The sequence below is a fragment of the Pistacia vera genome, unplaced genomic scaffold (genome assembly GCF_008641045.1).
Source record: "Pistacia vera cultivar Batoury unplaced genomic scaffold, PisVer_v2 Contig1343, whole genome shotgun sequence".
NCBI classification, from domain to species: Eukaryota; Viridiplantae; Streptophyta; class Magnoliopsida; order Sapindales; family Anacardiaceae; genus Pistacia; species Pistacia vera.
Genome location: NW_022195406.1, coordinates 1 through 12,206, shown reverse-complemented (window position 1 = coordinate 12,206; position 12,206 = coordinate 1). Strand labels below are relative to the sequence as shown.

General features: G+C 30.0%; 1 protein-coding gene across 1 annotated transcript; it reads right to left on the bottom strand.

Annotated features, from left to right (window-relative positions):
* Positions 1–472: 472 nt before the first annotated feature.
* On the bottom strand, positions 473–10,550 carry LOC116122473 (F-box/LRR-repeat protein At3g48880-like). The gene is made up of 3 exons (XM_031408313.1): positions 10,435–10,550; positions 10,159–10,221; positions 473–1,037 (listed from the first exon to the last, which is right to left on the bottom strand). The coding sequence occupies exons 1-3, from the start codon at positions 10,548–10,550 to the stop codon at positions 473–475; spliced, it is 744 nt and encodes a 247-aa protein (XP_031264173.1).
* Between the last annotated feature and the right edge of the window lie 1,656 nt (positions 10,551–12,206).

Sequence of the window (12,206 nt, the reverse complement as noted above, 5' to 3'; positions counted from 1 at the left end):
GCACACAGCAAAACTTTAATATTACCACTTCAGCCGAAAAATTCACTATAACTTATCATTAAACTATAAAAGAAGCGAGACTCAAAGATTCCTTCAAAATCTCACTATCAAATACTAAACCTGACAATAGAAATGAATTTCACAATAACAAGTACAAAATGAATAACATGAATTGAAATATATAAAATACTCAATTGCGTATTTGTTTGAAACTACTTCATTTTGAAATAACATTAATGAACAATGAAAGATAAATTTGAAACAACAGAAAGTAAAATTTTAACATGTGTACATAATTATGCAGATGGATAATACTCTTCCCATAGGAAAAGATCATCGTGCAAGTTTGATAGTGTTGACGACCTAAAACACAATAGACCAATTCTATATATGCTTATTCAACAACATATTATCTATATATTACATACAAGAAAAACAAAATATTAAAATTACAGTCTCTACAACATCCTAATCAAACAGCAAGAGACCTCGCCTCATCCATTTTCCATAGACCTTCCTCATGCTTGTACCACCTCATAAAGCCTTCATCACTTCGAGTACGCTGGCACATGATGCATGAGTGCTCAATACATGTTAAGAACTCACGTAATTGAGCAGCCTTTTCCAAGATAATTTTATCTGGCTTCTTAATAATTTTTTTGGGCATCACTAGAGAAAAAGGTGGACTTTCTATAAGAAGACTATGCGATATGTAAAGGACTTCTAGATTTGGTAGGTCATCCAATACAAGCAATAAGGCATCCTTAACTATCGCTGAGCATCTCGAGCTCAAAACCTTCAAATTTGAAAGAAATTTGACTATTATAGAAGCAAAGAGAACATCAAAAGGACCCATGATCTTCAGTTCATTGAAGTTCTTGCAATTTATGGCTATTTCCTTTACAAGATAATGCAGATTTACTATACTAGGCTTTGTAAGGGATTCGAGAGATCTCCATGTATGAATGGCCTTGTAAATTACATCCTTCTTTATTCTATTCCAAGCTGGCATAACAAGACGCCTTAGATGAGGACACCTGTAGACAACAATATATAGTGCGTTACTTCCCAATTCATTGTACCAATATAATGACTTCTTTCTAATAGTATATTTTATAGCATATACTATGAAAACATATATAATTAGCATATGAAAATAGTTGGGCCCAAATTTTTCTTTACATACAAAATATAATTCTTTATATATATCAAAATAACAAGTACAAAAACTTAGCAACGGTAGACAGTAATGCCAATTCTCTCCGCTTGTCAACGTCCTTCCGACCGCTGCTCACCTATTTCATTCAAAACCATGGAAAAACAACGAGGTGAGCATAAAAATGCTTAGTAAGTAAATCCCTTAACTTTTCTTCTTCTTTGATTCTTTCCTTACTTAATTCTCTTCTTCTTCCTTTCTTTGTTCCTAATTCTCACTGTTCTTTTATTTCTTTCTAATTCTCTCTGTTTCTTTCTTTCTTTATGTTCTTTCTGTCTTTCTGTCTTTCTTTCTTTCTTACTCTTTCTATTATTTCTCTTCTTGCTACTCTTCTATTCTTTCTAACCATAATAAAATTCATGGGAATATGCATAAATGAAATGTATATGCAATAATGCATAAAAATGCATTTTATTTCTTCTTTCTATTTCTTTTCTCTTCTTGTCTTGCTTGCCCAAGCTTCTCTTTTCTTTCTTGTTTCTTTTCTTTTCTTTTCTTTGCTTGTTCAAGCTTTCTCATTCTTTCTTTTCTTTTCTTACTGTTTGCCGATCGGACTCGGTTAATATATGGATTCGAAACCTTGGCCGTGTGAGTGAGTACAGTCCTCATCTACATGCACTCTTGCGGACCGTACAAATTCTTCTTTCTTCTTAGGCCACCCAATTAAGGTGACGTGCATGTAGGAATTCTTCTTGGTACAACTCTCATCCACATACACTCTTACGGGTCGTACAATTCTTCTTCTTCTTATGCTACTTAATTAAGGTGACGTGTATGTGGGAATTTCTTCTTAACACTCACGGTTCCCTATCACACCAACCTATTCTTTTTTCTTCTTTAAAAAAATTTCTTTCTTTAGTTCTTTAATGCTTATTCTTTCTTTCTCTTTATTCTTAGAATGTTTTATTCTTTATTCTTTATTCTTTCTTAAAGGTGATGATCACTGGTACCAAAGGCAATGCCAAAGACTCAATCAATAAACAACGAAAATAAACAAGCAAAATTACCTTTCAACAAGCTTTTAAATGGAAACATAAAAAAAATTACCTTTCAGCAATATAAGTAAATTGTTCGTCCCCTGCATACAAATTGAAGTGAAAAATCAAGGTTCTTATCTGTCCCTAATTGAGACTCAACGAAAATTTCAACAAACAAGTCAATGCCTTATCAGAAACTCATCCATGTAAACATATGGCTCTAACGGGGTTTTGATAAAATTTGATCTCAACATTGACAAATCAAGAGTTTTCCAAAGCAAAGGATCATGGAAAGCTGAACGCCATGAATTACAAACATGAGCAATGCCTGAAGTCAATTGCAAAACATCAAAACACAAAAAGATTTTCACCAATAAATCAATGTCCAAATCCTCCCACCTTTTTACAGGAGAGGCACCCTCTTTCGTTTGACCAGTTGCCCAATTATCTCATAGAACTTTTGGAGAATCAGACACTTGCATAAGATATGCACATAATTCATGTACGATGCAAAAAATATCATCCAATACATTAATTTATATGAATTTTAAAAGATTTGTATTAATCAAATATATCAAATACTTAATATACCTATGTAGAGATATAGATGAATGCAAACCATTTACAGTTAAGATAAATTAATACTTAACATTAAATGATTATGAACAAAAAAGTTTATATTCATTGAATAGAATAATCAATTTTTCTTGGTAGAACAAAAAAATGAAAGAATTATATCTGATATATATAACAAAATCCAATAATTAATGCTCAACAAAATAAAAATACCATCATTAATTTAGAAGAATACTAAAAACGAGTTTAAAAAATAACAACGCTAATTCCCATTAATAATTAACACGATAATATTTACCAAATCTAAACACACAGAAAACTGTTTGCTATCCAATATCTACACAAAAGTTATATAAACCACTAACACCATAACAACTCTATAATTTCAATATACTTACACCGAAAAAAAACACCACCAGAACAACATGATTCCTTACAAAAGAACAAAAACACAACTCACAAACCTGTGACAATTACCATCACAAATATTGTAACAAATCATTGCAAAAGCAATTCAAAATAACAACACCACTCTTCAAGCAATACGATTAACGTAAGTTTTACTAGTATCATCATGTTTTGTTAATATGTTAATTTCATTGTTTTGTTAGTCATATGTCGAGTCCCAACAATTGAAACGGATTATGCTGAATTACTTGTGTCTTTAGTTGTTAACAGCTTTCTAATATATAAAAACCAAAACACATGTTAGAATGGATATTTAACCGAACCATATTTTTCACACTTTTTTATTGTTAACTTCTTCATCATACAAGTAATGATATTATGATTACCAACTATTTGAAACTATTATTTACACCTTTTTTTGTTGTTGTTGTGGATCTTGTATTTGGAAAACACTTTATTATTACTATTATTATTATTGTGGATCTTATGTTTGAAAACCATTATTTAACTTACAATTTACAAGTGCAAGTCACTAAACCAACAGTCAAACGTAAAGCAAGTCCTACATAGAAGAAATATCTTCAAACAATGACACAAACTACTAGCAATAACAACTGCAAGGCTTTCAATTCTGAAGATACTTACAGAAGTAGAAAATATCCATGCTTCAGTACTGCTTGGAACACATTTATTCTTCGTAGAACACAATAGAAACAGAGAATTACAACTACTTATTGAATCTTGCAAACAAGATAACCAGCAAGCAATGTATCAAACCGTCATTGCTTTAATCACTATGCACGATAGTAGAGGTGTAAAAATTATAATGAAATTAGTGAAAGTAACTAATCAATTCCACCAAATGAAAAATTACAGGGAAGTGTTCAAGTCCATGACTCCAGCTACGACAATTCTCATTAAAAGGAGAATATTTCAGATTTGCAACAAAGAGAATCAAAATCGTATACATTGGACCAGATCAATGTCCCCAGAAAATATCACATGTCCAAGATGTAACATAGATTACCAAAGAGTATGTATGAAATATAATTTTTAATGAGCTCTTTATGTTATTTATTACACATGTAAAAATATCTCAATAAAAGTGTTATTCTCTATATTCAATTTTCTCATTGGATTGTCTACACATACTTGACAAACATCGATCTAAATATATTATAATGTAAATTAACAAAATCTATAATAAACATTCCTATTGCACATCGAAAAAAACTTCAATTCTATTATGAACCAATTTAAATCCTATGCTAAATGATAACATTCATTTGAAGCATGACTGGCAAACCATTATTCACTATACAAACGATATATTATAATATCATCATTACATTTCTGACTTGAATACTTAACAAAATAATTATTATGTTTGTTACTGTTTTGTATCCTCTTATACAAGAACTTATTAATGTTTCTTCGATCAACCTGTTTTCTTATTCCTAGACATTTATTTGTCTTCCCAAAGAAGCTTTGGTATTCTCAAAACTAGATTCAGAAAACAATACTAATTCCTATTAATAATAAACACCAATCTAAATATACTATAATATTCCTCTTATACAAGAACTTATTAACGTTTCTTCGATCAACATGTTTTCTTATTCCTAGACATTTATTTGTTTTCCCAAAGAACCTTTGGTATTCTCAAAACCAGATTCAGATAATAGTACTGACTCCTATTAATAATAAACATCAATCTAAATATATCATAATCTTAATTTAAAAAAAAAAAACTAGAAATAACCATTTCTATTACACGTTTAAAAAAAAAAAATTGTACCATTATTGATCAAACAAGATCAAAATCGAACTATATGCACGTTTCATAACCATATTACCAAAGCACAATTAAAAAATTAATAAATATATTGTCACATCGTCATATCATCTCTGACTTAGATCACATTGTTTGCCTATCATAATAACTTAACATCTTGCCAAACCATTATTAACAACCTAATAAATATTCTGCACAATTAACAAAATTTTTATTATGGTTTTCTTTAATATTGGATGAATAGTCTACTAACGTTTCATCTTACCTTATCAATATAATTATTAACACTTTTTTGATTGACACGTTTATTTAGTTCCAGTTATCTACTTATATTCCACCTTTTCGTATCTTGTTCTTCTATAAATATTGCTCTGACATCAATCACCCATTTGACTTTCTTCAGATACTACACACTTTAACTGTTTATTTCTTCTCCAAAACTTAATTCGAAAATGGCTGACAAAACATCACAACCAAAAGAATCTGTAACAAATTCCAGCAATGACCTCAATAACAGTAGTTCTCCATCGAAACAACCAGAAGGTATAAATATTGCAAATCTTTTGTATCCTATATTGTAAAATCGTAAACAAAACGATGATACATATTTATAAAATTTGATTGTATATTGTTTCTGCAATTGTTTTAGACATTTTTCAGGGAATGCCGGAATTAAGAGAGATTTTCAAAAAGTTGAGAACAATATAGATGATCTACATATTGCACGAGACAAATTCAGAGAAGTCATTGACCAGATGTTACAAATCATGAAATCTGCCATGGATATTATTTATAACCTAAACAAAAGAGAGTATGCATATGCACTAGAGGAACTGCATATCTATAAGAAAATAGAAAATAAAGACTATATCGTCCAAACCCACTTCACAGTATGAAAAAGCAGATGTATTTATTTCTCTTATAATAAAATCTATTCTCAATTTTATCTTGATTTTAGTGTACTCATTAATTGATTGAAAATTGTGCTCCATGATAATACCTTATTTTGATTTAATTCTTCCATCGTTACACATTGGATGAGTACTAATAATAAGTATATAAGTACATTAGATAGATAAATCATCTTGACTACAAAGAATCCTATACTGTGAGAAAAAAATTTACCAGTCAATGTCAAACGTGAAAATGAACTCAATATAAACTTTAAATTCAAATAATTAATCTTCATAATATTAACTCATGTTAATAAGTATAAAGATGCAATTATTAATTTTATAATAACACAACTCTGTACATATACAAGTTATTTTTACTCTAAAAATTGTATACTCTAACACGTTAAGATAAATCTTTTTTTTTTTTTTATCAACCAAATTAAATTTGATTGTGTTATGTGATAACACCACACTAAACCCTAAACCATTATTCGCAATCCAGGCAATATATTATAATATCATCATGACATTTCTTACTTGAATACTTAACTAAGTATTTATTACATTTACTACCGTTTCATTTCCTCTTATCCAAAAAGTTATTAACGTTTTTTCAATCAATATGATTACTTATTACTAGACATTTATTGGTTTTTCCAAAGCACTTTTTGTATTCTCAAGAAAAAAATAAATACTTTTAAATTTTACATAAATAGTTAAGATAACGTTAAAGTGATACGAGCTTAAATCACTCATTCAAGTTGAGAAGACTGCCTAAATATTATGTGGTTTAATCGTACAATTGATGTCATTTTTCCAATTTATTCTTCTCATCTTTTCTATTAAACTCATGCCAGTTAGGTCATATTCTTCTTAAACAACCATGTTTATTCATTATAATATCTTTATTCATGTTCCATCTGTTTCTTTTGTATTCCTAATTAAACAGAACACATCTATCAATAACATCAATACCCTTCGCATTATACTTTTTGATGATATCTTGTGTTGTACCATGTGCGTACTAATCAAATATCTAAAATATTTAATATACCTATATAGAAATTAACATGAATGCAAACCGTTTACATTTAAATACAAACCATTATTTTACAAAACTATTAAAAACTAGATTCGGATAAGAATGCTGACTCCTATTAATAACAAATAGAAAATTATCTAAGTAGTTGAAATACCAAAAAAAGAAAGAAAAAAAAATTGTTCACTACCTACACGTAAACTATATAAACCACAGATACCATATCAACAACATAATTTCCATATGCTTACATGCAAAACCCACCACCAAGACTTCATGATTCCTTTCAAATTAACAAAGAAACAACCCACAAGTCTGTTACAATTACTGTAAGAAATTCTACAACGAATCATTGTAGAAGCAACCGACAAAGATCGCACAACTTTACAAGCAATGCGGTTAACATTAGTTTTACTAAAACCATTGTATCTCATTAATCTATTGTTTTCATTGTCTTCTTACTCGCACAAAAAATGATATTATACAAAATGGTTAAATATACTACTAATAACAATAAGATAGTACTATGTTCCGTAACAGTTTTATAACAATAACGATTAACCATAGAAATGACTCTGTTGAACGATCTGATCTTTAGTTGTTAATAGTTTTCTAATAAACAAAAAACAAAATGCATTTTAGGATCCATATTTAAGTAAGTCATATTCGGTACACTTATTTATTCTTATCTGCTTAATCATAAGGTAATGGTATTATCATTCCCAACTGTGAATTTTTTTTTTTTTTAAGCTATTATGAATCTTGTGCTTCAAAACCATTACTTACAACACAATTTAAAGGTGCAAATAACTGAAGGAACAGGCAAACATTAATATATATATTGGACATTTTGAAACAATGATAACGAGACTTTCAATTCTAAAGTCACTTGCAGAAGCAGAAAATAAATCAGCTTTGCTACTATTGGGAACACTTTTGTTCTTCATCGAACATGACACATATATGGGATTGAAACTGTTGATCGTAGTTTGCCAAAAATATAACATTCAAGTAATGCATCACACTGCCATTGCTCTGCTTACTATACATGACAACAGAGGTATACAAATTCTAATGAAATTAGTAAAACTGCCTAATCATTTCTACAAACTGGAATATTACAGGAAAGAATTCAAGTCCCTGACTTTGACTGCAACAATTCTCATTAAGAGACGAATATTTGGGACTTGCAACAAGGAGAATCAAAATCATATACACTAGGACAGATCAACGTCTCCAGAATCACATGTCATAGATGTAACGTGGATTACCAAATAGTCTATATGAAATTTAATTTTTAGTAATTTTCGCATGTAATTTCTTGCACATGTACAAATTTCAAATGCTTCTTAGTTTTATCTGAAAACAAAAGTTAAAATTCATTCGATTATCAACAATTGATCCAAATTATTAATGACTTATAAAGAGAAATTCATCACAAGATTACAATAATCAGTAACATGTAAACAATATTTAATAAAAATATTAAATACCAATGATTATGACAATTTCAAATAATAAAAAATGTTCGACAAACATCAATCAAAATACTATTCCTATAACATATAAAAATAAATTTCCATTCCATTATTCATTAGATTGAATTCTACATTGAACCACAACATATTTTGGAAACCCACCTGCCAAACCATTGTTAACTATTTATTACGTTCTCCTTTAATGCACCACAAACAATTTTGCTACAAGTTGTCAACACTTCTTTCAATCAACGTGTCTATATGTTGTTAGATGTCTGTTAATTTTCCCAAAGCAACTTTCATACTGAGTGATACAATACCCCAGATAATCTACTAACATTTCGTATCACCTTATCCAAATTATTATTGACACTTTTTCGATCGACATATTTATTCATTAAATATTTATTACGATTTTCTTTAATATTGTACAGATAGTCTACTAACGTTTCATATACCTTTTCCAAACAATTATTAACCCTTTTTTGGTTGACAGATTTATTTATTAACTTTTCGTATCCTATTCTCCTATAAATAATGCTCTGACATCAATCACCCTTTTAACTTTCTTCAGATACTATACACTGTAATTGTTCATTTCTTCTCCAAAACTTAATTTGAAGATGGCTGACAAAACATCACAACCAAAAGAATCTGCAGCAAATACCAGCAACAACCTCAACAACAATAATTTCCACCGAGGCAACCAGAAGGTATAAACGTTCCACATCTTTTGTATCCTAAATTACAAAATCGCAAACAAAACCATGATACATATTTGCAGGAATATAAAAACCACTAATTTTTTTTTTTTTTTTTTTTATATGTCGAGAGTTCATTTGATAATTATATTTACACATTCATGTTACCATTTCCATATATTTATAAAAATTGATTGTATATTGTTTCTGCAATTGGTTTAGACATTTTTTAGGGAATGCCGGAATTGAAAGAGATTTTCAAAAAAGCTGAGACCAATCTGGATGATCTACATACTGTAAGAGACAAATTCACAGAAGTCATTGACTAGCTGTTACAAATCATTGAATATGCCATGGATGTTATTTATAACCTAAACAAAAGAGAGTATGCATATGCACTAGAGGAACTGAACAACTATAAGAAAAATATGAAATAAAGTCTATATTGTCCAAACTCACTTCACAGTATAAAAAAGCGATGTAGTTATGTCTTTTATGATAAAAATATTATTCTCTATATTCAATTTTATCTTGATTTTGGTATTGCTCATTAATTGATTGAAAATTGTTCTCCATCGTAACACGTTACTTTTTATTTGATTCTTTCATCTTCGCACATTGGATGAGTACTAACAATAATTATATAAGTACATTACATTAACATTCCAAAAATCTAACCATTTTCAAGAAAAATATATAAAGATAAAAAACAGTCAATATCAAACCTAAAAATGAACTCAATATAAATTTTAAGTTCAAATAATTGATCTTCATAATATTAATTAACATTAATAATTATAAAGGTACAATTACTAATTTTATGTTAACACAATTCTGTATGTATATAAAAGTTATATTTACTCTAAAACTTGTACATATATAAAAATTATTTACCCTTGAAATTTTCCTCAACTCTTATCTTCTACAAAATTAATTGAAAAATTAAAATTACACCCCATGTGACATGTGAATCTCTCCCTACCTTGTTGTAATCATTCTCATGATTGAAGTGTAAGAGATAGAGAACCTCAAACCCACCGCAACCCCTCTCGTCACCAACAAAAGCCAATACCTCAAACCCACAAGAGCAGCATTCAGAGCACCATACCCATGAACAAAATTCATCACCTCAAACCTAAAAGAGCACCATACTTGACCAGCTGTTGATAACAGGGTGGGAGTGTGGTGGGCAACGCACAACAGATAGGATTCGGTGGGGATGGGCAAGGGTAGCGTGGGGTAGGGTTTTATATTATATTCTTTTCGGTTTTTTCCGTAGAGTAAACGACTTTTTCCCACGCAAATAATGGCTTCATGACACTTTTCTGACCCCGGACTTTTCAAATACCACTTTTTCACCCAAGCAAATACATTTAATGACACTTTCTCACTGACCTTATCAATTGCTGACTGACTTCCGCATCGTTGCGACCCCAAACCACCATCATTCTCTTCCTCGGTCATCACTCATCAAAATCCCTCAAACCTTACTACTGTTGACCCCACTAATCGTCGGCAATTGAGGGATTAGGGTTTGTGTAGCCACCCTTCCCAAATCAAATTCCAACCAATCACGACCACCAAAGTTCAACCTTTCACCACCAAAAGACTCACCGACCTCCCCTCTTCAAAAGCCCTAAAAGAATGCACTGAGTTTGCTCTCCGTTCATCGTTGAATCAGGAAAGTGCATTTTTTTTTGGTGGGAAAGTGGTATTTTAAAAATCTATGGGTGGAAAATGGCCATCAAGCCATTATTTGGGTGGGAAAAAGTCGTTAACTCTTTTACCATAGGACAATTTTATAAAAGAACTTACAGACTATAGGGCACAAATATTTATAAAGACAAGGAGAGTATACTTAACTGTGTAAAACCGTCAACTTTAATTGAAATATTTTAAAGACTGAAATATCCATATGTGAGTGATTTTATTATTTTAATAAAGAACTAAAAACAATAGAAATAAGACAACATATACATCACAATAATTTAAAAAAAAATTATATAATTATATAAAAATAAAGCTATAAATATTAAAAAAGATTAAAACTAAAATATAAAGTACAGCTTCAATTTTTTTTTTTTAATACAAATATGTGCTAATTTTCTGTTTTCCATCACTAAATTTTTGAAATAAGAACTGAAGAAATTGTTAATTCTTGCTTAATTTTATTCAATAGAGTAGGGATGAATTTATACATGATTTACAACCACACAAAGGAAAGAAAATAAACATAGATCAATCGAAACTAGGGAAGAATTACATTAGTAATATACATTAACTAAAAAGGAATGTATCCCTCATTGTAACGCCCACATCAAGGTACGTAGCTTTATTTATGCCCTAATACCCTTAATTGAATTTGTTAAAGTTATCTTGAACAAGTGTGAAGAAAATTCTTTAAACCTTCATGAGGGGTAAAATGGTCTTTTCACTCATAATTAGTTGAAAAAGTGGGGAGAGAAAAGAAGTAGAATAACATGGAGAAGTGAATAAAATGAGGGCATTGTTGTAATTGACTAAAGGACATAGATGGAATTTTATAGAAAGTGCAAGGGTGAAATGGGAAGCTATAAGTAATATTTTGTTATATTAAGAGTTCAAGAATGAAACCCTAGCCATTCATCCCCTTCCATTCACGCCACTTTCTGTTAGTAGACAATGCAGTTACGCAGCGGAAAAACAAAACATTTAGAACATGGATTGTTCCTTAGAACCAAGATCAAGGTACAAATTTACAGTTTATATATATTAAATAAGAATCGGCAGATTTTAGTTTAAAGTTTAAGAAATCATACGTTCGTTTGGAGGCTCCTCCAACTTATCTTTGAACGTATTTCGCTATCGACCCAAGTGTAGGATCAAACTGGAGTTGCCCATACGAAGATAACCTCAAAGAACTAAAGAGGGATTTGCTAGAGCCTCTTTAGCCTTTAAGAACCAAGAAGAAAACAAAGTGTATTTGATTTTTAGCAAAAAGCAACACTGGCGTGGAGAGTGTTTAAAGGGGTTGGAATTTTTTTCTTTCATTGATCGAATGAGTGAATTTATTCATTTCACAAAGTGTGCACTTATATAGTGCACACTATACCCTATTCCATCATGGAATGGGCTTGGGCT